At 39.0% G+C, this 24820-nt stretch overlaps 3 protein-coding genes across 5 annotated transcripts in view; 2 read left to right on the top strand and 1 right to left on the bottom strand.

Moving 5' to 3' along the window:
- The window catches only part of rela (v-rel avian reticuloendotheliosis viral oncogene homolog A), a 35746-nt gene extending 30509 nt beyond the window's left edge, over positions 1-5237 (top strand). The window contains exons 9-11 of the mRNA XM_036583191.1: positions 375-452; positions 1533-1619; positions 2195-5237. Of these exons, the coding sequence (XP_036439084.1) occupies positions 375-452; positions 1533-1619; positions 2195-3012 (983 nt within the window). The 3' untranslated portion in view covers positions 3013-5237. The remainder of the gene's footprint in view (positions 1-374; positions 453-1532; positions 1620-2194) is intronic.
- Positions 5238-7729: 2492 nt separating this feature from the next.
- On the bottom strand, positions 7730-12962 carry cunh11orf68 (chromosome unknown C11orf68 homolog). 3 transcript variants are annotated; one of them, XM_036583188.1, is made up of 2 exons: positions 12630-12962; positions 7730-10423 (listed from the first exon to the last, which is right to left on the bottom strand). In XM_036583188.1, exon 2 carries the CDS (start codon positions 10347-10349, stop codon positions 9621-9623), a length of 729 nt encoding a protein of 242 aa, XP_036439081.1. In that variant the 5' UTR covers positions 10350-10423; positions 12630-12962; the 3' UTR covers positions 7730-9620. The 3 variants fall into 3 exon arrangements, with proteins under 3 accessions (XP_036439081.1, XP_036439082.1, XP_036439083.1); XM_036583189.1 differs by having other exon boundaries at positions 12819-12962; XM_036583190.1 differs by lacking the exon at positions 12630-12962 and adding an exon at positions 12290-12614.
- A 1993-nt stretch (positions 12963-14955) lies between these two features.
- drap1 (DR1-associated protein 1 (negative cofactor 2 alpha)) lies at positions 14956-24424 on the top strand. Its single transcript, XM_036583187.1, has 7 exons — positions 14956-15170; positions 18064-18136; positions 18943-19036; positions 19125-19247; positions 20227-20317; positions 22505-22593; positions 23984-24424. Exons 1-7 carry the CDS (start codon positions 15129-15131, stop codon positions 24156-24158), a joined length of 687 nt encoding a protein of 228 aa, XP_036439080.1. The 5' UTR covers positions 14956-15128; the 3' UTR covers positions 24159-24424.
- The last annotated feature ends 396 nt before the right edge of the window (positions 24425-24820 follow it).

The following is a 24820-nucleotide window of genomic DNA, read 5'->3' as shown; positions in this document are numbered from 1 at the left end:
GTGATTTCAGTATTTAACTACTGACGTCTCAGATGGCAGATTTTAGTAAAGAAATAGGTTTAATACAGAACCATGAACACTCAAAGAACCCTTTGTATGATTAAAGGGCTCTTTGCATCATGAAAGAGTTCCTCAGACTGATGGAGAATATGCTGTAGATGGTTCAGTATAGAACATTTTGAAAAGGGTTCTATATAGTACTTAAAAGGGCTCTTCTACCTTAAACAGTGTCAAGCTTGTAACAATAGAAGAGCCCTTTTAATCACCTTTTAATCATCGATTAAACGATTGACAATCGTTGGTGTTTCTGAATAACTTGCTAAAAACGCTGAAAACAAACTAAATGTTTTGTCTGTTTACTGTTTGATGAGCAGATGAGTACAGGCTGGTGGAGAAAAGGAAGCGGACAGAAGGAATGCTGCAGAATCTCAAACTTGGCAACATCCCACCAGGTGAATTCTACACTCTAACACTACCGCAGAAAATCAGGAAGAGGGGAAATACTTTTTCATGTCAGTGTTTGCCCTAAAAGACAAAAAAAGGGCTGGTCATATGTATACCGATGATTTGAAAATGCTTTTTATATATGATTAGCCTTTTTCACATGTATTTAATTGAAAACAGGGCAAACGCAAGATATTTCATATTTCAACAAATTAATTTTTTTTGCATATATACACTTGTTCTAAATTTTTTGCCTGCAATGGGTTCCAAAAAAGTTAGGATGGGGGCATGTTTATCACTGTCTTATATTAACCCCCACCTTTTTTTTAACAATGGGGATAGTCCTTTTCCTCTTTGGCCTGGAGAACACAATGTCCATTATTTCCATAAACAGTTTAAAATGTGGGCTCGTCAGACCACAGCACCCATTTCCCCTGTATGTCAGTCCATCTCAGATGGGGTTTAGCCCAGAGAAGTCAGCAGTGTTTCTGGATGTTGATATATGGCTTACGTGTTGCAAAGCAGAGTTTTAACTTGCCTTTGCAGACGCAGCAACAAACTGTGTTTACTGACCTGGGTTATCCAAACTATTCTCAAGCGGTGATGTGGTGATCCAATCATGATGACATCACCTGTTACCTATTCACCTCTTTATCTGTGGAAAGTTCCAAAGTGGATGTTTTCCCAGTATTTAACTTTCCAGTCTTACATTGTCCCTGTCCCAGATTTTTTGGAATGTGTTGATAAGGTATAATATTAAATATCTCTTCTTTTTACTGTTTACTGTAAAAGAGTTTCCAAATCACTGCTTTCCGCATTTTACCAACTGGCCTACGTTTTAGGAATCGGCTTCGTACTGCCAATTATACTGGCATTGTATGAGAATGCTGCTACACCTGTACCAAAATGTAGCAGCATAATCATGCATGACTCATTAGTCTCCTTTTACTTTCAATGTAGCACTTTGATTCCATGTTATTTAAATAGGCAGCTGTTTTTTCTTTTAATAATTTTATATGTATTTATATTGCGATTTTTGGCTGACTGAAAGTAATGGAAATGTATTGAATATGTGCCTATTTGTTTAGCTCCCATGACCGACAGAAGGCCGTACAATACCGCAAGACGGACATTTACAGCTCCTAAACCTTCAACTGCCGCAAATGTTTCTCCAGGTAAATACACTTCCATTCACCTTCTGTTACGTCTGTCTGTGCTTTTTAAAATCTGGAAGAAGTTTTTCTTGACACTGTCTCCCTCGTGACACATAAGGGGGCTGCACCCACATTTCTGCACAAGCTACTTTGGGATACAGTGTTAGGAAATACAAATTAAAATTAACCTGAACTGAATTGATGTAATCGTTCCACTGGCCACAGGTTTATGATAATTCGAAATGTTTTCTGTTTTTCCTTAACTTTTTTTGCTTAAGGAAAAAAATTGGTGTGGGGCTGTGCTTTGTTGTGTAAAAATAGTTTGGAAATATTTCATGTTCTGTGTCTGTCAGAAAATCAGAATATGTATATCTTTAAAAAACAAACTTGGGTTGGAAGTATATAGACAAAGCTGCTGGGTTATGATAGTTGATTAATTTCATATTAGTTTATCGTAACTCACCAACATTTAAGGAATTTTTCTTTGCCCTATTTTTTAAGTAGAGTTTTTAAAACTAGATTTTGGTTTCTTTGATAGACAAAGCCGCTCACTTGAAATAATTTGTTTCGGGACCCCTCTTTCTGTCTCCCTCTAGCGGTAAGTGCAGTGGCTGCGTCGTCTGTTCCTGCAGTGAAGACTCAGCCTTTTTTCAGCGCTGTTCCGGGTCATCTTTTCGCTCAGCCTAAAGTAGAGCCAACACCAGCACCCTCTGCTGGAGATACATGGAAGTTTCTCAACAGTCTGACTGTGCCTTCAGCTACTCCGGCCGCCCCTTCGCCAGTTTCCCAAGACTTCCACACTGTAAATCTCTCCGACCTCCATGACTTCTCCTTCAGCAGTTTCCCTCAGTCTGCTCCAGAACAAGCTGACAATAGTGCCAGGAGGGACGGACCTGGAAGTAATGTAACTGGAGTTTCAGTGACCCAAGAAATCCAGAACAACTTCAATACCCAGAGCGGTGCGCCCTTCAGGGAGGAACCCCACCCGGACGACATTGATCTCCCAGAGTTCCCAAGCTTTTCTGAAGCTCAGACATCAGACGTGGACAACATCAACATTGAAGATTTCCAAGCACTGCTGGGCCAGAGTGTCCTGGCTGGAGAAGGAGTGTCCGGCATTGGGAATTCTGCTTCTGCCAGTTCAACGGCCACTCCAGCCGCAGACACTATGGCAAGCAATGGCTCAAATCAGGTGGGGAATAACATGGGAAACAATGCAACTACATGGATGAATTTTCCACCAAGCATCGTCAACCTGCTGCAGAGCGAGCAGATGGCGAACGCCCAGCCTGTTTCCGCTGGCCCTGTAGGCTTCGACGACATTGATGTGATAACCTCCATGGACGAAGATCGCCTCCTGTCCATCTTTAACAGTGGCAGCCAGGTCAGCTTTCTGTCTGGACATCCAACTTAGGTACTATAGACGTGTGACCTGTTTGTTCTATACTGTCACATCTGACTGTTCAATCGACTTCATCCTTATATCAAGTCTGATTTGTGATTTCTTTGCCAAGAAGGCATCATTCAAAGATGAACAGAGCCAAACTCCAAGAAGGGAAAAGGAAACGGAATACGAGAAAATGAGGCCAGCCCCGGTTTTCTTGTCCTGTGTAATATAGCATAGATTCTTCCCTGTGCCTGTGCAGGTTGACCAACAAATTTGGATAGCCACAAAGTGCTTGGAGAGGACCGTGTTGAAGATGAAACTCCTCAAGGCAGATTCACATTCTCATTTCTCTTTTCAAATTATTTTTATAAAAACAAGGTGTTAAAACAATGGATATCTAATGGGAAATTACTCTTTCAAATCTTGTGAAATTATACTTGACACAATATTATATTGTGAAAATATCATAGTGCCTCTGGAGCTGGGACACCAATCTGGGACACCATCTATTTAGCCACTGAGAAGTTAATTACTTTGTTCTTGATCAGCTGTATACCCAAAATATTTGATACCAACAACGTGTGATACTGACTTTAGTACATAATGAAGGTCCACCAAGTTGAGCGTTTCTTTAGAACTGTATGAAATGTAAAGGAAAACGATTATTACAGTAGTAGGTACTGAACCTGCTCTGGTAAGTGTAATGAAACCCTGAGAAGTCTGTGAAGCCACAGCTGCTCGGAGCAGAGGCACTGGAAGTGAAGGTGCTGAGGGGGCCGCAGCATTCACAGATTTCAGCATAGTTTGATTGCAACTGCTAAAAGTAATTATTAAAAAAATATGGCGTTTTATTTATGTTTTAAAACCTGCAGTAGCTGTGCACTGTTTAAGGTACCACTGCGTTATTACAGTAAGCCAAATTGCTTGGCTGCTTCGGGGATGTATCAAAAAAACACAAGCAAGTTTAGAAGCCCAATGTTAAAATATGTGCAGAAACTATTACAATAATTTATACCACCACATATCAACAATCTGATTGGTTGCCGCTCAGCTCATTTGCATTAAATTTGTCCAGAAGAAAAGGGGGCAGTGTGAACAGGGCATGTATCAGCAATTCGCTGTGTCAATTTTATAGGTATGCTGTCGTCTCATTATAGCACACGCACAATTTAAATGGCAAAACTAAATTGGCATATAATTTTACGCGACATCACTGTATACTTCACGTATATGCTGCTTAAAATATCAGCACACTCAGCATAACCCCTTAAACATTATGGTCTCATGTAGGCCCACACTTAAATTCCTCACTCTCACGTCATTTACATGTCAACTTACACATTACCTGAATATTAAGTCCACATGTGTCACATATTCTTTGATAACTTCAGAAGGATCAGACATAGAGACTTGCTTTGAGTTGCATTTTGCCACAGAATCCAGAATCCTTTTTTTACATAAAAAGAAAGTCATATATGAAAATATATGAAATATTATGCCTTTTTTGGGGGGAGGAGGGGTGATAAAAGCACTTTGTGTTTATTTAGTTGCAGCAGCTAGAAAACAATCTGATCCAATCAGAAAGTTCGTTACTCAGCCCACACAGCCAGTTTTCCATAAGCATCGTAGTGTTTAGACAATCTTAACTGGTAGAGGGAGTGTTGAGCGTAATGCTTTAGGGAACGCTGGCCGTTTAGTCGTTCACAATATAGTTGTGTTTGTCACCAATGATTTAAAAACATGGAAGGGTCTGATCTCATCTCAACAGTAATCCTGGACCATCCATATCATCACATATTTTAGACTAAAGCACGGTATCAGGGAGGAAAACGATGTTTTTTTTTTGTTTGTTTTTTTTCCCTGCTTTGCTCTGTTGAACAGTGCATGATGACACAGCCAAAAATAATATTTTTAAAGCAGGCAAAAGTCACTACACTTCAGTTACAGGAAACCAAGAATTTTGTCTCTTAATTAGCATGATACAATAAATTGTGCATAATATGACGGTGGATGTGAGCTAACAAGGTAAAAAACAACTCTGCTTTGACTTGGGGTTGACTAGTTACTAAATAATAAGCCTGTAGTTCAAGAGGTTAAAACACTCTGTGTTTTAAGTACAGCAAGGCATGGATGGATGGAATTCAGTTTCCATATATAAACAATAACTGTTCTAACTAAAAGCCATTAGGCTTAGTTTAAGCTACAATTTTTGAAAAAAAAATTGAAATTGAAAAAAAAAAAAAACAACTTTTGAATACTTAATAGAGAAACCAAAACCAACGTGGTGTTCAGGCCAGCCTCAATCGTTTGTTATTATTTTGCATTATTTACACCTTTACAATATTTCGGAAGGTTGCCTAAGCAACCTGTGAGAATTGGCTTGAAGCCTTGGCTGGGTTTGCCAGGGTTTCAGAGTTTGATTTCCAATTAATGCCATAGTGAAATCTGGATTTTGTTACTTTTATGGACTTTCTGGGACCCTGTTTGCAAATTCATCAAGGTTTTAAAGAGTCACCCTCTTATTTGGTGCTTTTTTTAAAATTTTTTTTATAGAAATCATGGTAATATTCTTCCTGTGTGTGGCTGGGTGTTTACTTGTGAAACGTTGCTGTGATACATATTTGTTAGATATGTTTCTCGGATGATGCTTAGTATGGCAGTATTGCCAACATTATCACACAGTGCCTATGGATAAAATGAGAGTTAGCTTGCATCATATTTGCCTTCCTTTACCTACAGTTCCCAATTTTATTGGCATCCTTAGGTGTTCTTACCATTTCTCTTAAGAGAAAGACTAAGTACAAAAATGTGAAGGTCAGCATTTTCTTGTAAGAAATATCAATTTAAATGCGAATATGTGTTTAAATGTGCATAAATTTAACAAACTGTTCCAATCATTGATAGCAGTCAGTTGGCAAAGGCTATGCAACTACTAGTTCTTGGGCCCCAAAATATATAGGTCACTGTAAACTGCCTTAAATCATGTCCAAAATAGGAGTGTCAGAATCACGAAGATAAATATTCATAGAATTAGTAGGTCTCTGGTAGCTGTATATGGTACAGTATAAACTTATATACACTTTTATTTATATATATATATATATATATATATATATATATATATATATATATATATATATATATATAGAACACCCAGTTCTCATTACCACAGTGAACCCACATATCTTGTTTCTCATTATCCATTTATTATTTTCTTTTTTTTTTTTCTTTTTTTTACTTGGACAGAAGTGGGTTTGTGTTACTCTTAACAGTTGGCTCTCTTTTCTTTGATATATTCTATGTAAACTAAAACAACAAAACTTTATGTAGCACAGAAAAAAACACCTTAATGGCTGTTTGTTGCAGTAATGAGATACAAATGGGAAATACTATATTTTGGTAAATACACACACACACACACACACACGTGTGGGGTGGCAGTTTATTATTGGCTTTATCTTGAAATCTTGTGCTATTGAGAAATTGGTCACTTAAATTAGAAAATGTTCTTAAAAATGAAGGTTTTTTAGCCTGTATTTCATTGCAGTAACAGTGTGATAGTCCAAAGGTTTTGCTTGTTTTAAAAATTTTATGGGTGCCAGTAAATTTGGGTAGGACTGTAATGTGCCTGATGAAAATGTGTACAAAAGAGAATTTATTACAGTTCATTTTAATGCAATGCAGTAGACTAATGCTGGTTTCTGTCATATACTCAAATGTTCTATATGCTTTTTCCTGTAAATCCAATCGGACTGAAGCTTTTGTACATAATACTCTAATTGCTTTACAGCAGAAACATCATTATTGACCAAGAGGGAATGTCAGAATGTATGTAGACTGTGGCTGCAAAAAGAAAGATACTGATTTCATTGTATTACAGTATAAATCTGTGTAAGTAACTTCTAAATCTGAACAGTTCTTTGTTTTCCTGTGGTGAGATTATAAGGGGAGCTGCCAAACAGAGATTGTCATAGCATTCAGAGTGCTGAACTGTATCTATACTGACTGTTCTTATAAACATAAACTACATAATTTACCACCAACATGTAAAAAAAAGTGTGTGTAGATTGTAATCTGTCTGCTCTGCTTGATAAATTCTTTTTCAGTTTCTCCAATTTTTTTTCCATCTGTTTGATTGAACAGGCTTTAGAATGAGTCTTTGATTACGTTGCCTTATATGTTCAGCAATCAAAATATCTAATACACTGATCAGGCATAACATTATGACCACCTCCTTGTTTCTACCCTCATTGTCCATTTTATCAGCTCCACTTACTATATAGGTGCACTTTGTAGTTCTACAGTTACAGACTGTAGTCCATCTGTTTCTCTGCATACTTTGTTAGCCCCCTTTTACCCTGTTCTTCAGTGGTCAGGACCCCCATAGACCCTCACAGAGCAGGGACTATTTGCGTGGTGGATCATTCTCAGCACTGCAGTAACACTGACGTAGTGGTGGTGTGTTAGTGTGTGTTGCGCTGGTCTGAGTGGATCAGACCCAGCAGTGCTGCTGGAGTTTTTAAACACCTCAGTGTCACTGCTGGACTGAGAATAGTCCACCAACAAAAAATAGCCAGCCAACAGTGTCCTGTGGGCAGCGTCCTGTGACCACTGATGAAGGACTAGAGGATGATTAGCTCATACTGTACAGCAAGAGATGAGCTATCGTCTCTGACTTTACATCTACAAGGTGGACTGACAAGGTAGGAGTGTCTAGTAGAGTGGACAGTGAGTGGACACAGTGTTTAAAAACTCCAGCAGCACTGCTGTGTCTGATCCGGTTGTGTGTGTGTGGGGTGGAGGGCTTTTAAAAAAAGTAGAAGCACTTTTTAGGGGTGGATACATGATGGAGTTCTGCTGGGAAACCAGATATCACCTTTATTTATTATCCTCTACATTAGTGGCTAGGTTAGCAGTCAGGATCTCTTTATTACCATGGAGGGGTTCCCAATGCTTGATATATTTGTGCAATGCACGCTGGTTATTGTAGTGAGAGAACATTGATGAACCAAAACCCAAAAAGCATACAAAATCGATAGTAAACTGACGAGGCCAAAGGATGCTACAGAATACTGCATAACATGACATATAACATATTAAAAGCCAGATTTAGGCCAGACTGCAGCTTCAACTGTGGCTAAATCACTGCAACGCAGCCTGGAGTGGCTCGTTGTGTTTATAAAACGGCAACAACATACAATATTTCAAAATACAGAACAAAAGGTCGTCAGAGCACTCACTGCTGTTTGAGTTTACGTTGTGGATTAACAGTGGATTAACTGGAGATGATACATATTAAGTAATGTAATATAACCACGGTGATTTCTGATCACAGGGTCAACTCCAGTATAGGAAGCTTAACGTATAGACTCGCACAAAAAAAAAAAAACAATCAAACCATTTATTTGGCATGTTCACACATACTCAAGTACATACTAAACAAAATGAACAGTTTTATTCAGATTAAACAAGAATTAATTTTTCAAACACAAATTTTTTCGCAGCCCTTAAACAAAACTAGTGTCAGATGCCATTCAGCTCAGAGTCTATTCACGTACAGTAACTTTACCATTTACTGTACAGTACGAAATCAGTAATGCAGTAAACAGTTTAGTGAAAGAAAAAGAGTTGTGCTTGTTTGTTAACAATTCAACACAAATTTTGGGTTTTCTTTGCACTGTAGCAGCCGGTGATTTGCAGGAACAGGTGGCGAGTTAAGCAGAGTCTGTTACAACAAAATGGTGCTAAATCCAGCGCAGAATATAAACTCAAGAAACAGAAAGTCAGTGGAGCAGTATTGAGTGAAAGAGAACAGACCTGATATCCACAACCACTAAAGACATCTTCAGTCTTCTTCAATTCAATAAGCAAAAGCTCCTTCCTCTCCTCGCCATTTACCCTTAATCACTGGATAGGTGATGTCAGTCTAAGCACTTTCGCTTTCCACCCAACCAGACTGCAGTTGAAATGTATTCTCACTGAAGGAGCTCCAGCACTTTTAACCAGATCTCCATCGACCACATCAGGACATACCCGATTACCACAGATCATTTAGACAAGGGAGAACCTGCTTGTCTGTGGTGACTGACCATATGCTTAAAGATGTGGTAGAGAGAGATTAGGTTAAAGGCTGCAGTAGTTCTTTAAAGGAAAACTGCACTGTTTTTCCAAATTCCACATAATTCCACACAACTGAATCACTGAAATGTAAACACAGCCATTCAGAGTGGTCTGATGTGAAAAGCTTTGTTCTAGAGAAAATTCCCTAAGTCAGAATTATTCACAGCGGTGGTGACAGGAGCCAAGAGCATCTGAAGACTTTATCTTGTTTAATATCTTTATGTATTTAAAATCTCTACCTCACAAAGAAAATGTGAAAATGGTTACAAATATGTTGCCTGATTCCTGTGACACTGGTTTGAGCAGAATAAAATGACTGTATATGTGCTGTAAACATTGCAACCCCATGGTTCCGATCACCACCACTGTAAAGAAATCTGAGTTGGTACATTTCTCTACAATGAACCACATTAAACCACTCTATAGGTGACTACATTGCAACAATAGAATTATGTCAAAATTTTGAAAAATCTGTGCAATTCCCCTTTAAGGAATTAGTAGAAATGTTTGTAACCTTATGTAACCTCCAAGTTGGTGACTTTATTGATGATATGCGAGCGTCTGGGCACGCATTCCAGATCAAACTTGCTCTCGTAGATGGTGGGACACAGCTTCCACCGGTTATTGCGGTATATTCCCAGGTACGTGTAGACGTCCGGCTTGTAAGAGAGCGGACACTTGACACCAGCAGCCCGTATGGCCGCGTCCAGCTGCATCACCTGCTCTTCGTCCGCAAAATTGTTGTTGTAGACGCAGATTACGTGCTTGGTGTCTGAGTTTGGGTCTCGTGGGCTTACCTTCACCGATGAGATTTTTCCATCCAGGGCTGCTTTAGCTACACATTCCCAGGCGCGGTCCACTTTGAAGCCAGTGTCCAAGTGCATTAGCCATTTGCCCGAGAGCACGTTATGATTCAAGGCCAGCTCCTTGATGGTCTGGAAAGTGACTGGACGCCCACTGGCCAACAGCTTTTCCCAGCTTTCCTGGAGGCCGGTCACATCTGCATGCACTGGGCAATGGTCTGGTCCTAATACGGCTATCCATCCTACAGGCCCCAGGCCTCCTTCTCCATCTCCGAAACGACTGACCTGAGAAGGCCTATTGGACTCCAGCCAGCTGAAGAATTCAGCTCTAGGCGTCTTGCGGGAGTCGAATATGATCCACGGATCCATGTCGGCTGCCAAGGCCTCGGCAGCATAGTCTTCCGCTGAAAGAGGCTCGGCATGTTCTTCCTCCTCCTCCATCCTTCTGCTGGACCTTAGGCTGGGTGAACCTTGGCGGTGGACTGTGTGTCCTATGTTCTAATCACACCCTTGTTCTGTGAAAGAGAAAAAAGCTAAGTTAGTATGAAAAATCGAATGATTATGACTCGCTTTCCAAAACCCAGATTATGGTTTAGGCCTATAATCCCACACTAAGTGGCATTGTTAATGGTGAAATACTGTTGCCACTGCAGAAGACTAGGCATAATCTACAGCCAGAGAACTGGCACTATGAACAATGAACTTTAACAAGACTCGACAAGAAGCTTTCGAATTTGATTCAATGATCAGTGGTCCACTGCATCAGTGAGGCACCAAATATAACCTTAACTAACTTTTTAATCATTCAATGCATTAACAATGTAGCACCTACTATTACAGCTATTCATTATTTTTTTTTATTATTATTATTATTATTTTCCGTTACGCACTGAAAAACAAGATTTAGCCACCTGTAAAAGAAATTGTAGGTGATGCTGACATTTCAAATTTCAAAATATTTATTATTGTATCTGATATATTTGTGCTGGGAGGTACTGATAAAACTCAAGATATCATGGTTCCAGACAGTATTTAAAGCTGCATTATGTACGTTTTGGGGGTTTGGTGACAGTGTGTAATTGCATGCAGCGTGTAGATTTAGATTTTATAACATAGGTTGTGCTCCAGACTCCTTCCTCGAATGGAAGTGATGAATCTGATGATTGCAAGTGCACTCAAAGAGCATCCGAAAGAGAACTCATCAAAACATGGTGAAGGGCCAGTTATCCGTGGATGTGAGTGAGTTATCTATTATAGTCATCATATCTTCATCAGTATGATGTTTATTTGCATTTGAGACCAGATGATCTTTTTGATTTTTTGTGTATTACATAGTATTAATATTTCTGGCTTTACGGGGCAATTCGCAGCACCACAAACACACCATAGCATGTTTTTTTTCCTTCTGAACAAAAAAAAAATCTTACATAGTGCAGCTTTAAGTTACTAGTCATAACTTTTAATGATGGTGTGTTTTAATGACCAATAGTCAGCTAGGTTTATTGAGCTAGAGTTAGCACTCCAAACTACCTTTCTAAGACCTAATAAGTCATTGCGTGTTTTCGGATTCGATTTGTGAATCATCATGTAGACTTGACTCTTAGAATCAACTCAATCAATTCTATCACTTGTAATCTGAGTCAAATCGAAAATTTCTGAAATCGAACAGCCCTGAGTGGATCCCTGTCCTCTTAGCCATGGTTCCTACGGGTAGGTACTGATGGATCATTAAGTCTTCACGCTAAAAACATATTTTAATAGTGATGAGAATAATAAAAACATCCGATTTTACACCTTGCTGAATAACAATCATAGAAACCACTGAAAATGCCTGTTGGTTCCTGGTGGAGTTCACTAGTCAGTAATGATGTTCTGTGTGTTCCTGATGGGTTAATATTACAGTGTAAACGGCTCTAATGGTTTAACAGATGTACTGGGACTGACTCCAGATGCATTTAATGGGATCTAAAGGGGTCCTACAGGAAACTAGTGGTCTCTAATAATAATCGATGAGCCAATTCCCATTAGAAATCAAAACCAGAAGGTTTTAATGGTCTTTTTTCAGCAGTTTCTCTTCGGTACTGTTACACTCAACATTCCTGAATGTCCATGCTTTTTTAAAAAGCTGGATATTTTCCGGAGCACTGAAGTTTTATGGAGATGCTTTCAATGGTTTTACTCAAAAGGAGCACAAATATGGGTTTAAACTGACCAAACTTCAATCAGAAAACAAAGTTAGAGAAGTTTGTTTACGTCGGTGCTCAACGGGGCTGCTGAAACCTGCTCCACAACCAAGACGAGAGGAAATTTCAGCAAAAAATGTGAAAAATGAAATGTGAAAGCCATGAGAGCTGCAGACCTAAACAGCCGAGTGAACTCGCCTTCATGTTTTCAGTGGTCAGCCACCAGCTAACGCCCCAAAAACAGTCCTCCACTTGTGCATTGGAGATCAGAGAGGTCAGAAACACGGCGCTAAACTCACGAAGCTGAAGTTGTTTCTCCTACTCGACAGCTTCTTATACGAATGTTCCCGTTCCACCTTAAAAGGTGCAGCAGTGGGACGTAACTGCTGCACCATTTAAGGTGGAACTGGAAAATTCGAACAAGACGCTCACAAATAAGAAGCTGACATTAGCGTCGTGCTAATACCAACACAACACAACGACTTTACCGCAAAGCCCTCCCGAACAGACCACTGTACGCCTTTAATTTTACACTGACCTGCGCCACGGCGGCACCACAGCTGCAGTTCCCTCACTTTCGGCTCTTTGTCGAGGATCTCGCTAAAGAGACGCTCCCCGGCGCCCCAACGGCGAACTTTATTCACAACGTCATTTCAGGAAAACAAACGTAAGGGCGATGACAACGAAAAATACCAAGCGAAAACTTGCATTATTCGTGTAGAGATACCTTTAAACAAGTGTAGTGTGCTAACTCATCCCAGACTCGTGAAGCTTTAGTGCAAATCACGAGTCTAAAACTGCTAAAACGGGCGGTAGACTCGCAGCCAGCGAGCTAGCTAAGCTAATACGTTTGATTTCGAATACAGGGCTGTGTTCCAATTTGTGCGCTTGCGTTGTGCACTAGAAAGACCATTCGGAGTAGAACACACAACTAGAACACTAGGTAGAGTGCACGTGAACGGGGAACTGACTTGAAAACGTTGTTAAACAATGTAAGATTTTTATTTTTTAAACAAAATAAGGTACGGTCATGCAGACATTTAAGGGTACTAATTAAAGAGTGAACATAAGTAAATAAATAGGTTTAAAAAATAAAAAGAAAAACTACGACCCTGTTTCCAAATAAATTGGGACACTGCAAAATAATGTAAATAAAAACGGAATGCAATGATGTGCAAGACCTCCAGGACCAGGGTTGAGGAACACTGCTGTGGATGATGAAATCCACAAGTTCTTTGCTATTTTATGTTGAGAAATGTTTTTCTTGAATTGTTGCACTATTTGCTCATGCAGTCTTTCACAGGGTGGTGACTCCTCATCTTTACTTGTGAAGACTCAGCCTCTCTGAGATGCTCTTTTTATAGCCAATCATGTTACTGACCTGTTGCTAATTAACCTGATTAGCTGGGAGATGTTCCACCAGGTGTTCTTTAGCATAACACAACTTTACTTTACTTTTTGTTTTTTTGTTGCCACTGTCCCAACTTTTTTTAAACTTGTTGCTGGCATCAAATTCAAAATGGGCATATATTTTTCAAAAAACAATAAAATATCTTATTCTCAACATTTGATGTGTTGTGTTTTTATTAACATTTTGCACTGTGTTCCATCTTGTTTGGAAATAAGGTTGTGAATTACATTGTCAAGGAGCTACTTAAAGGGCAATTCCACAAATTTTTCAAAATGTATGTGTAATTCAAGTCATTCAGAGTGGTGTGATGTGAAATTGTTCACAGTAGAGAAATTTTCAGACTGAGACTTCTTTACAGCAGTGGAGACAGGAACCAGGTGTCATGATGTCTACAACACAGATACAGACATTTTATTTAAAACCACCAGTGAACCGACACGTGTGTTCTTAGTTTTAAATGTAATGTTGATGATGTTAAAAGTGTGCAAAATCTAGAAACACAAAAGTTTAATTGGAGACTACTTTGCCTTATAACACCCTGCATGCGTATCTCCACCATTAATAGATTTTACAGTACACTGTAGCCCAAAACGTGACGTGAAAACTGTAACAGAACAATGTCTCAGGCATCAGGTGGTGGATTCATAACCATTTAATGTAAAAACTTTTTGTGAGGGAGCTTTTAGAGACATTAAACTCTTCAGACTTCTGGTTTCTATCACCACCACTGTAAACCAGTCTGACCTGGTCAGCTTCTCTAGACAGAACATTTTATACCAAACCACTCTGGATGACTTTGTTTACATTTTAACAATAAGAAAAATCAGTGGAATTCCCCTTTAAATAGAAATTGCAAAGCAAGCCTGCAGACTTGGCCTACTGCTCTGATAATGACTACCTCTCTCTCTCTTTCCCTGTCTCTCTTTCTGCTTTCCTGCTTTCTCTTACTCTCTCTCTCTCTCTCTCAGTGAAACAGCAGTCCTCTAGACATTCCTAAAATAAATAACAAAATTTTGGACTTTGGTTTGGACTCCTTAGCATCTCCAGTCACGATTCTCTGTATTTCAGCTGTATAACAATAACATTATATAACATTATTTCAGCTGAAAAACATTAAAGCAGCCAAAGAACAGGGGCTCCGTTTGTGAATGAACACGCGAGGGTCCTGAGTGACCTTCCACTTTGGCAGGCCCACTCCCAATCTGAACCATACTGGATGGGCTGATGAACAATATTAGTGCTATAATAATATCAGTACCTACGATGTCTGTATAAACCTCTGCCATTTAATATGAATACAGAATTTTAAAAAGCAATTTTATTAATGGTATCTTCCTAAATTCACCATCGTATCAGTTTTAGGTCAAACAAAACACAACGGAGCGTATATTGGAGCACAGCCCGAGATCAAGCGGCGACCCTGCGAGATCCGGAGATCCGGCTGCAGGACTGGAAGTAGCAGCAGCAGAAGAAGAAGAAGAAGGCGAAGGAGCCGCCGAGCCAAAACATTCAAATTACAGTTAGAATTGCGATTAAAATCATTCTGGATTCGCCCTCACAGGCGGGAGGAGATCAGTCAGACTCAGAACTCTTCAGCTGAGTCGCGCAGAAACACCCAAAACAAAGATGCCGAGCAAAAAGAAGAAATATAACGCCAGATTTCCTCCGGTAAGTTTACTCTCACTGACCCGCTAAGCTAAGGCTAAAGCTAAGCTAACGCAGCTCAGCCTCTGCAGGCGCTGCCGTTAGCCCACTTAGCCGTTAGCATAACATTTACCGTTAGCCTTAGCACCAAACGCCCACCTTGAATGAAGTGAGCGAGACGTTAACACTCTTTTTGGACTGGTTTTCGGAGTCCGGTCTGAGACGTGGTTCAAAGGTGTGAAATATACTCAATGAGAGCTGCGCAGATCAGTACATTCATATGAATGAGAGCAGTGTAAACACGCTAGGCTAGGTTAGCTGTTTTGGCTAAAGCTTCCTTCAAAACCCTAACTCAGCCACCTTAAACACTGTTTAGAACAGCTTGTTTGCGAGATAGCTAAATAAGTAAAAGAAGTAACCTATGGCGGGGTTAGTTTTATAATATAGCCAGCCGGTAGATGTGTAAAGTACAATGTGAGTGAGCTTAGCTAGACTAACGAAGGGCTAGCCCGCTAACGTTTCAGCTCTGCTAAGCTAGGTTAGCTCTCTCCGTGTTGCAGTGGGATAACCAGCTTCCCTCCAGGTTTAACACAGTAAATAATGTTTATTACTTTAACACAACCTAATCTGAGTAGACGAAACATACTAGACAGCAAAGGACCAGCGCAGTTTCTGCTTTGCTAGTAGTTAATCGTAAAATAAGTGGGACTGTCCAGGTGAAGTTAGTTCAAGAAAACAGTCAGTAAAGTATGTTTACATTTTCTGATGGAAAAAAAAAACTTGACAACTTGTAAGTTAGCTAAACTGCCTGAAACTACGGAGCCCCGCTGGTGACATCCTGTATAAATAAAAATAATGCGTGGCCCCGACATAGTAAGGCGTGGGAATGAGATGATTAAGTCGTGGCCACGACTTAGTAAGGCCCATGCTTGATTAAGTCGTGGCCACGACTTAGTAAAGCATGGGCCTTACTAAGTCGTGGCCACGACTTAATCATCTCATTCCCACACCTTACTAAGTCCTGGCCACGCATTAGGATCTCGTTCCCACGCATTAATAAGGCGTGTCCACGCATTATTTTTATTTATACAGGATGTCACCGGCAGGGCTTCGTATGAAACATTGGAAGAGTTATAACATTTCCGTTTTATCGTCATTGTTGATGTTGTTATTATCACTACTGTTATGGTTATTAGCAAATGTTATTGTTGTTGTGACTTTACGTCCTGATGCTGCTGTCTTTGTCCAGTGATTTTATATCTAGTTTAAAAGCAAAACTCTTTTGCTTGGACACAACTAGAGTCTCTCTTAGAAATCCCTCTTAGTCTGAGCCAGACTCATCATCCGACTGATGGGAATGATCTCTAGCCTGTTACATAGTGCTGGGCAGTATGACAGTATTTATTGTTTGCATGATAAATTAAACCACAGTATACCATATTAAACACAGTATGATTTTCTGAGCATATCAGTACTTAAAAACCACTTACCAACTGCATGTTTGATTACAAAGGGAGCATAATTAGTCCAGTTTAATTGGATTTAGTGCAGCGCAGTGTGCAATATGCTGAATACAAATGATTAAATTCATAGTTTTTGGTAGTATTTTTAAAATGTGTACTTGCCTGTTCTAACTTATGAGGTGTCTAAAAAAAAAGACATTGTGACGTTGTGTCTCATAATCTTCTTGAAGTATCGTAATATGACGTTTTTCCATATCATCCACCTCTCGGGTCAAAGAAGGTATGATAGGTGTTATTGTGTAGCGCGTTTCATCTATTAGGCTACTATTTATTGATAAATCAGGCTTAGCTGTCTTGGTCAAGATCCCTAGAATTTATATCAGTCCATGTCTTGTTTATGGTGCATACACTGAACCAAGTTACACTGTATCTGAATGTACACTCTTGTGCAAAAAAGTGCAAATGGCAAAACAATAAGCTTTTAATAGTCTCAACTAGGAGTGGGCAATGTGATAGTAGTTCATTGTTATCATGCTACATTATGCTTGTCTAAGTATGTCATGGATGTCATCAGTAGTTAAAGAACACTGACGGACTTGGTGTTTCATTACAAGGAGAGCATAAAATGTTTAATTGCTTGTAGTGCCTTGGAGTATGTGAAACAGAATCACTGTAGACGTAGTTTTTCAGAGTATTTTTAAATGTGGCACTACTGGTTCTTTTTTTCTGTTCAAACTTATCAAACGTCAGCGAAATTAAATAGTGTATATTGTGTATTGTGACAACAAGTCATTAAACAAATCGATAAAGTAACTTAGCATGAAATCATTTTTCTCTTTGATTTCTTTAAGCGTTGAAGTCTTGGGGGAAAACCTGCAGACAACCTTTCACAGAAAGAAAAGTCAAGATTGCTCCACCCAGCATTGGTGGCTTTAAACAGTTACATTGCCAAGCTAGTTTGTGTTTAATGTGAGACCAGATATTCTCTGTAGGCTTTAAATCTGGACTCTGACCAGCCAAAAACATGTTTTGGGCTTGGCGTTTTTCTTTGCACAGGCGTGAACGTTCACATTTCAGTAACTACATTTTTCCTGTACAGGCTCAGGCTGAACAATTGGGCCTCTAAATCGAGGCCCAGGCCAATTACTTTGGCCTTAAAGATAAGAATATCCACTTTTTCTAGCTTAATGTTTGAATGTGCTGCGCCAGACTGGCAGTGAGTTGTGGGTGTGATGTCACAGCACACAGGTGTTCGGTTCCTTCTGATGGCGGTTCAGTGCAGTACAGGCAGTTCACAGGCTCTGTGTTTTATGTTAAATTTTCCCACCTAAAACTTTAAAACAATTAATATTTCAGCTTTTCTTTGCTGCCTAAAATGAATAAACAGGCATTACTTACATACATTTTTCTTTTATAATCTTTGTGTGTGTGTTTTTGTTTTTTTTCTTTTTCAGGCAAGGATTAAGAAGATCATGCAGACAGATGAAGAAATAGGCAAAGTAGCTGCTGCAGTTCCTGTAATAATCTGTATCCTTTAAACGTTTATATTGGACAAGTTTTCGGTTTTATAGCCTCTCAGTGTTCTTTCAGTGAATCTCTCATTTTATACAGCAGTTTACATCTGTTAGATTTTACAGCTGTAGTGGACAGACAAAACTGTGTGGGTGTTTTTCAACACGCGTTGACGTGCTTGTCTCTGATTGTGATCAAATAGGCTTTCTTACTAACGTCCAATGATTTTCTTAGTTTACTAAAAGTCGAACGATCACGATAATAAACTTTTTTTGACTGTTAAACAGACCAGTGCTTAAAATAATCTGGTGACTCATGGGCTACACCCTAGTGCCCTAAACCATGCAGAAATATCTACAGTCCAAATTAGATGTGGGTAATGTGAAGATATTTATTGTTATCATGATAAAGTGACACATTAAATGACAGTATGCTTTGCTGAGTTTGTTGACAGCAGTTAAAAAACACTGCGTAATGAAACATGCAGTTATATTCGAGTTTGATTCGATTTAATGCAGTGCAGTATATGACATATTATTCTTTCTCTATTAAAAATAACTAAACTTCAGAATGACTAGTCAAGTAAAAAGTTATTATATTTTTGCCATATTGCCAGCCCCAGTTCTAACTATAATTAACTTGTAAATATAACCAAATAAGCTAAAGATGAATGAATAAATAAATGTAATTAGTTGACTGGCAGAATTCCAGTCGACCAAGAATGTGATGTCTGAGCAGTTGACTGACTCCTGGCGGTCTATTGGATGAATACTTTGTAGTTGATGTTACTGGCTGGGTTGGTTCCTTGACACCCACCTGAGCACGGGCACTTGAGCTCTTTCTGGAGTCGCTCCTGACAAAAGCCTGTCATGTTACTCAGTCACGGAACGCCAAAACTATGACCACCTCACATCTGTAAGTGACTTGAACTTACTCATCAAAGAAGAAATAGTGTTACTGAATCACTGATTGGCTTGAAGTTTGTATTTGTTTTCGCCCGCAGGAAACAGTGCATCGAATTGGAGCAGCAGTTTGATTTCCTGAAGGACCTGGTGGCCGCAGTGCCGGACATGCAGGGAGAGGGGGATGAGAATCATGCTGAGGGAGCAGAGAAGATCCCACGCAGGTTAACCCTCGCAGTCTTGTTGCAGTCTTGTCACATATATATGTGTGTGTGTGTATATATATATATATATATATATATATATATATATATATATATATATATATATAGTTTATTTAACAGAGACACACATGTATCAGCATCAATGTTTTGTCATGTAAATGTGCCACATTTGGGCAGATGGCTCATTTTCATCCACAGTTGCTTCTAGCAAAGGCAAAAATAAAAATCAGGCAGCATTAAAAAGTGCTTAATTACAAAACACATTAAAACTAAACCCATAAAGATAATAATAATAGTAGATAATAATAATATAGGAGTTCACTGATTGGCTTCAGGTTATGGCTTTTTTTTTTTTGATGCTTTATTTGTCATCATTTCAAAACCAAAAACAGGCCAAAATGTATATAATGCCAAATCCTCCATATCGTCAGCTAGTAGAATCAGGATTTGATTAATCAGTCCATTATGATTTTGATTAATTGGTGGGAAAGTGCAGTCATTAGTGTGACAATATTTAACATTAAATGTTTAACATTATACATATTGTTTATTGTCAACATTAAGTAACAATCTTATTTTTGCAGCTGTACAGTTGTTATTTATTTCTATAGATTTGTATTGAGGGGTCCAAGACCTTGCTTACAGTGGGACCCTGTAAGACCTTAAAATAAACTTACTTTATAAATTAAACTTTGAACAGCTTCATTACATTAACTTTATTATTTAAGATGCTGTTGCTGACCTACTGTAATTTTCATAATTTTTACCTTTTCATGGTTTAGCAGCGCACCAAATGAAAAAGATGCCACAAACATGAGTTTGCGCTGGCACAGAACGGCAGGATGCAACATTGCTAGCCACTGGCCCTGTAGCAGAAGACAGTACTGTTGCCTATGTTGATATAAAGCAGTGCAGTTCTGGAAGCTAGATGCTGTGAGTTTGATGCTGTTGTACTGAAATGCAGTGTATGTTCCTGCAGAGGTCGTAAGCCTGGCTCAGGACGCAAGAACGGAGGAGCAGGTGCCAAAGGCAAAGACAAGAAACTATCAGGCACGGAGTCTGAACAAGAGGTGCATGGGTTTCATAATTATATGCTGTCTGCGGACATTTCTGTTCATTACCCTCTAAATCTCCACACTGCAATCTTTCAAATGTTGGTATTTGTTACAGTATTCTTTTGCCAATAAGGTTCTAGTGTAATGTTTCTAATTCATAATTCTAATGCATATTGCCCATGGCTGATCGTGTGCCCAAAATAGTTTACACGTATTGGAAAGAGGATGTTTTAATCAACAAATGTTCCAAACATGAAATTGGCATCTTGAGCCGCTTCATAAAGCTTCTTTTTATTGACAAAATGCTACACGCTTTCTGTGAATTTTACAGACTTGTCCACCGTTTCTGTATAATGCATTTATTCAGGTTTATACAAAGTCATTTAGAGTGGTTTGATGTGAAAAACTGAATTATAGAAAAACTTTCTTCACAGTGACAGAAACCAGGGGTCATGTATATGAACCAAATATAGTTGTTATTTTTACTGTCCAAAACCACCAGTGAACCTATGTATTTCTGAGGTTTTATATGTAATGTTTTTAATGGTAAATAGTAATGAAAACTGAGTCATAAATAAAGTTTTCTTTGGGGCCTCTTTTGCCTTACAACACCCACCATGAACCTGTCCACCATCAATGGATTTAAAAAAATATGTTTTAGGTCACAACCGTTGTTATAAAAAATCAGGTATCAGGCACTGTATTCATAACCATTTTATGGCAGAACTTTTTGTGAGGGAGCTTTTAGAGGCATTCAGATGTCTGGTTCCTATCACCACCTCTTGATTTGGTGTGTTTTTCTAGAACTAAGCATTTCATATCAAACCACTCTGAATTACTTTGTATACATCAGAACCATTTAATTATGGAGCACATTGAAGAAAATCTGAGATGGTCAGTCAGGAGTGATAACACATCTTGTTGGACAGTCTTGACGTTTAGTGTACCAAGAGAGCCTGAAACAATTTTTGTTGCTGTGGTGCTATTTTACAGAGAAGTTATCATACTTACTTAACTTTAGATGCAGTCTTTGTTTTCTGTCTGTAAATGTTTTTGTTTGGTTCGTTTCAGCCTCATGGTTGTTAGCTTAAGGTCCAGATTCAGCCCAAGGACTAATACTAGTGGTGTATTCATTGTTATAAATGGTTATTGCACAGAAAATATTTGTCTGTTCTAAATGTAGCCCTGAGCCGGAAGAGAGCCTGTTCACTTTTTGACTCTTGAGGTTTGTTAATGTTTCACCAGACTTGAGGCCATTACTGTTTGGCTGTGATGTTTGTAAATGCATTTGCATCACTGTGGGCACTTGATATTTCTCAACAAGTTTCTGTAGAATAATGCTTTTAGTCTCTTGGGAAACTATTAGGATAAAACTTTTGTATTGCCAAGTTAATAAATATACAGTAATAAATATTTTTTTATACAGTATTTTATTTTTATTGTGGTATGCCTAAAAATTTCCACCCCACCCCTGAATGTGAAGGAGAGAGCTTGTAAGGTGTTCTAGTGGTCTAGTTTTTGCCTAACATTTTTACATTGGTCTAACATTGTTAAAGTAATTTTTACATTGTTCTAGCATTGTTACAATGGTCTTCATGTTGGTCTAACGTTGTTGCAGTGGTCTTCATACTGGTCCAACATTGTTACAGGGGTCTTCACATTTGGTCTAATGTTACTACAAGGATGTTAACATAGGTCTGACGTTGCTACAGGTGTCTTCACATAGGTCTAACAGTATTACAGGGGTTGTTACAGGGGTTTTCGCATTGGTCTAACTTTTACAGTGATGTTTACTTTGGTCTAGCATTCTTACAATGGTCTTCACATTGGTCTAACATTGTTGCACTGGTCCTCACATTGATCTAACATTGTTACAGGGGTCTTCACATTTATCTAACTTTGTTACACAGGTCTTCACATTGGTTTAGCTTTGTTACAGTGATTGTAACTTTGGTCTACCTGTGTTGCAGTGATTGTAACTTTGGTCTACCTGTGTTGCAGTGATTGTAACTTTGGTCTACCTGTGTTGCAGTGATTGTAACTTTGGTCTACCTGTGTTGCAGTGATTGTAACTTTGGTCTGTCTGTGTTGATCTGTTTTACAGTGACTAACATTGGTCTAACTGTGTCACAGTGATCGGAACCTTGGTCTAACATTGTTGCATTGGTCTAAGGTTTTTTTGTTTTTGGCTTGGTTTGTCAGGATGACTCTGAAGACAGTGAGACAGATGGAGAGGAGGAGGAAATTTCTCAACCCAACACAAATCTCCAGGCACCATCTCACTTCCCCAGGTACACACACGTAAATGCACACCTGCTTTTGAGCAGGTACATACGTATATTGTCATGTATAGCAGCAAGAATAAAATAAGTGCTCAGTGCTGCTTTATTTTAAAAGAAACTTTTAACATCAGTTACCATTCAAATTACTCACCAGATCCATCTGTTCAAGTAGTCCACAAATATGAGCAGTCAGGCATTTTTCTTACAACAAATGTTTGTCATGTCTGCAGAATCAAATATGTAAATGCATTTATTTTTATTGAATTGCATTTTTAATCTAGATTATTAAATTGCATGAAATTAGCAAATGCTGAGTTAATATAAAACATGAATAAATCATGCACCCCTTAATATGTGGTGTTCTTGAGACTGATGCTTTAGCATTAGCTGGAAAAGTCACAAAGTTTGCTTAGTTATAGTGGCTTCTCTAGTGTTAGGTGCTAACATTAGCAATGCAAGCTCATACTCTTGACTGATACCACTCCAAGGGCTACAAACATTAACAATGCAATGTTAGATAAAACTAATAGATTACAGGCTTTTAAAGGTGCAGTGTGTAAAATTTAGTGTCATCTAGCAGTAAGGTTGCAGATTGTAACCCACTGAATGCCCCTCCCTCACCCCTCCCTTTTCAAGCATGTAGTAGAACCTCTAGTGGCCGTCAGGTTTTCTGCTTGCAGTCACCTGTCCTGATTTTGTCTTGCTTCTTTAATGTTTTCACTTGTTTGATGATGGATATTCCTTGCTTTTTCTTGTGCTAAATAATAAGTATGATCCTCCCTTTGTCAAAATTTGGGTTCTCAAATTTTTCACAATACAAAATGGTTTGCCAGCACTGGCGGTAACCACTGATTCCTCTCTCCTTTATGTCTTCCAACCGGTGCTGTAGCGCCACCAAACTCAAGCTGCCACTTCAGAATAAAAACATGACAGGCACTCTCTAGAGCCAGTGTTTGGATTGTCCATTCTGGGCTACTCTGGAAACATGGTTGCACAACGTGGCAGACCCACTCCAGATATGGATATGAATATGAAAGGTGCATTCTAAGCCAAGAAAAACACAACAGTTTGTTGTCATGTGATTATTCACATGGTTTTGTATACTATATTCCATTTCTGCTAATTAGTCCTCCTTAATTATACACACTGCACCTTTTAAAAGCAACGTTAATTAAGGATGAAAAACCCTTTGCACATCAAATGTGGACAAAGTTGAGGCCCATAAAAGTGGTTGAACTGAATCTGATGGGTTTGTTTCAGAATGGTGCTGGAGTTGCTTGCAAAAAGTTAAATGTCCAGAAGAAAAGTTGGTGACCACCAGCTTTCACCTAAAGCCACTCTTCTGACAGCTTTATTTTTCTCTCCCTTCTTTTCTCCATTGTTTGTCCTCTCTTACCAGCCAAGACATGCCCCGTCAGTACGTGCCCATGCCCATGGGCACCCCTCAGGCTACTATTTCTATGCCCATCAGCTCCTTTGTCCCCCACCCTTCAGTCATGGGGGTTGTACCACCCCCTCCAGCCCCGGTGCCGCACAAGGATGAAAACGACGACGATGAAGACTACGACTCTTAGCTCCTTCCTCCTACCCTCGCCCACTATTTTACATTAATTTTCTTAAGTTGTTCTTATTTGGCTGCAAAACGCAAAACGGATGGAAACTGAAGACAGAGACAAAACAGAGTAAACGTCCACTTACTAGTGAGAGAAAAGGGCGTTGGCAAGACTGCAGCCACAGTGCAAGAGGTATAGGTTGTATATTAGCTGTCTGTTTTAATTTTGTTTTAAAAATTTCTTATTTTATTGTTGAGGAAAGATTACAACAGGAGCATTTATCCAGGCTGGTTAAACGAGATAATTGTTGAATTTTTGGCTCACCTGTTTTTTTTTCTTTTTCTTTTTTCTTTTTTTGGAAAAAGGCCCCCAAGCAAGGACATCATCTTTTTGTGATTTTTGGCATAGAGATCCTCTTGTTCTTCCTTTTTTTTGCACCACTTTATTCTCTTAGGTTGCCGTTCCTATTTGCTGTTCTACGCTGCCGTTCTGTGACTTCCAGGACATATCACTCATTTTTCAGTGTGCTTTGATTCGTCTTAGCTCAGGGTGTTATAAACTTTCATACTCAAGTTCGTCTACTTTAAAAGAAAGAGAAAATAAGCAAGACAAGGAACACTAGCCCCAAAGCGCTTTACCCACAGGTGTTGAATTGTCATCTCTGAAGCTATCAGTCGGACCTG

Source organism: Colossoma macropomum, unplaced genomic scaffold, assembly GCF_904425465.1.
Source record: "Colossoma macropomum unplaced genomic scaffold, Colossoma_macropomum, whole genome shotgun sequence".
NCBI lineage: Eukaryota > Metazoa > Chordata > Actinopteri > Characiformes > Serrasalmidae > Colossoma > Colossoma macropomum.
This window is presented reverse-complemented; position numbering and strand designations above follow the sequence as displayed.

What these genes read in the sequence shown, in the direction of transcription:
- cunh11orf68 (XM_036583188.1), bottom strand. Translation starts at nt 10,349, where the DNA reads ATGGAGGAGGAGGAAGAACATGCCGAGCCTCTTTCAGCGGAAGACTAT.
- drap1 (XM_036583187.1), top strand. Translation starts at nt 15,129, where the DNA reads ATGCCGAGCAAAAAGAAGAAATATAACGCCAGATTTCCTCCG. An exon ending in ATAACGCCAGATTTCCTCCG is followed by an intron (nt 15,171 to 18,063) that starts GTAAGTTTACTC and finishes TTTCTTTTTCAG; the next exon opens with GCAAGGATTAAGAAGATCAT. An exon ending in GCACCATCTCACTTCCCCAG is followed by an intron (nt 22,594 to 23,983) that starts GTACACACACGT and finishes CTCTCTTACCAG; the next exon opens with CCAAGACATGCCCCGTCAGT.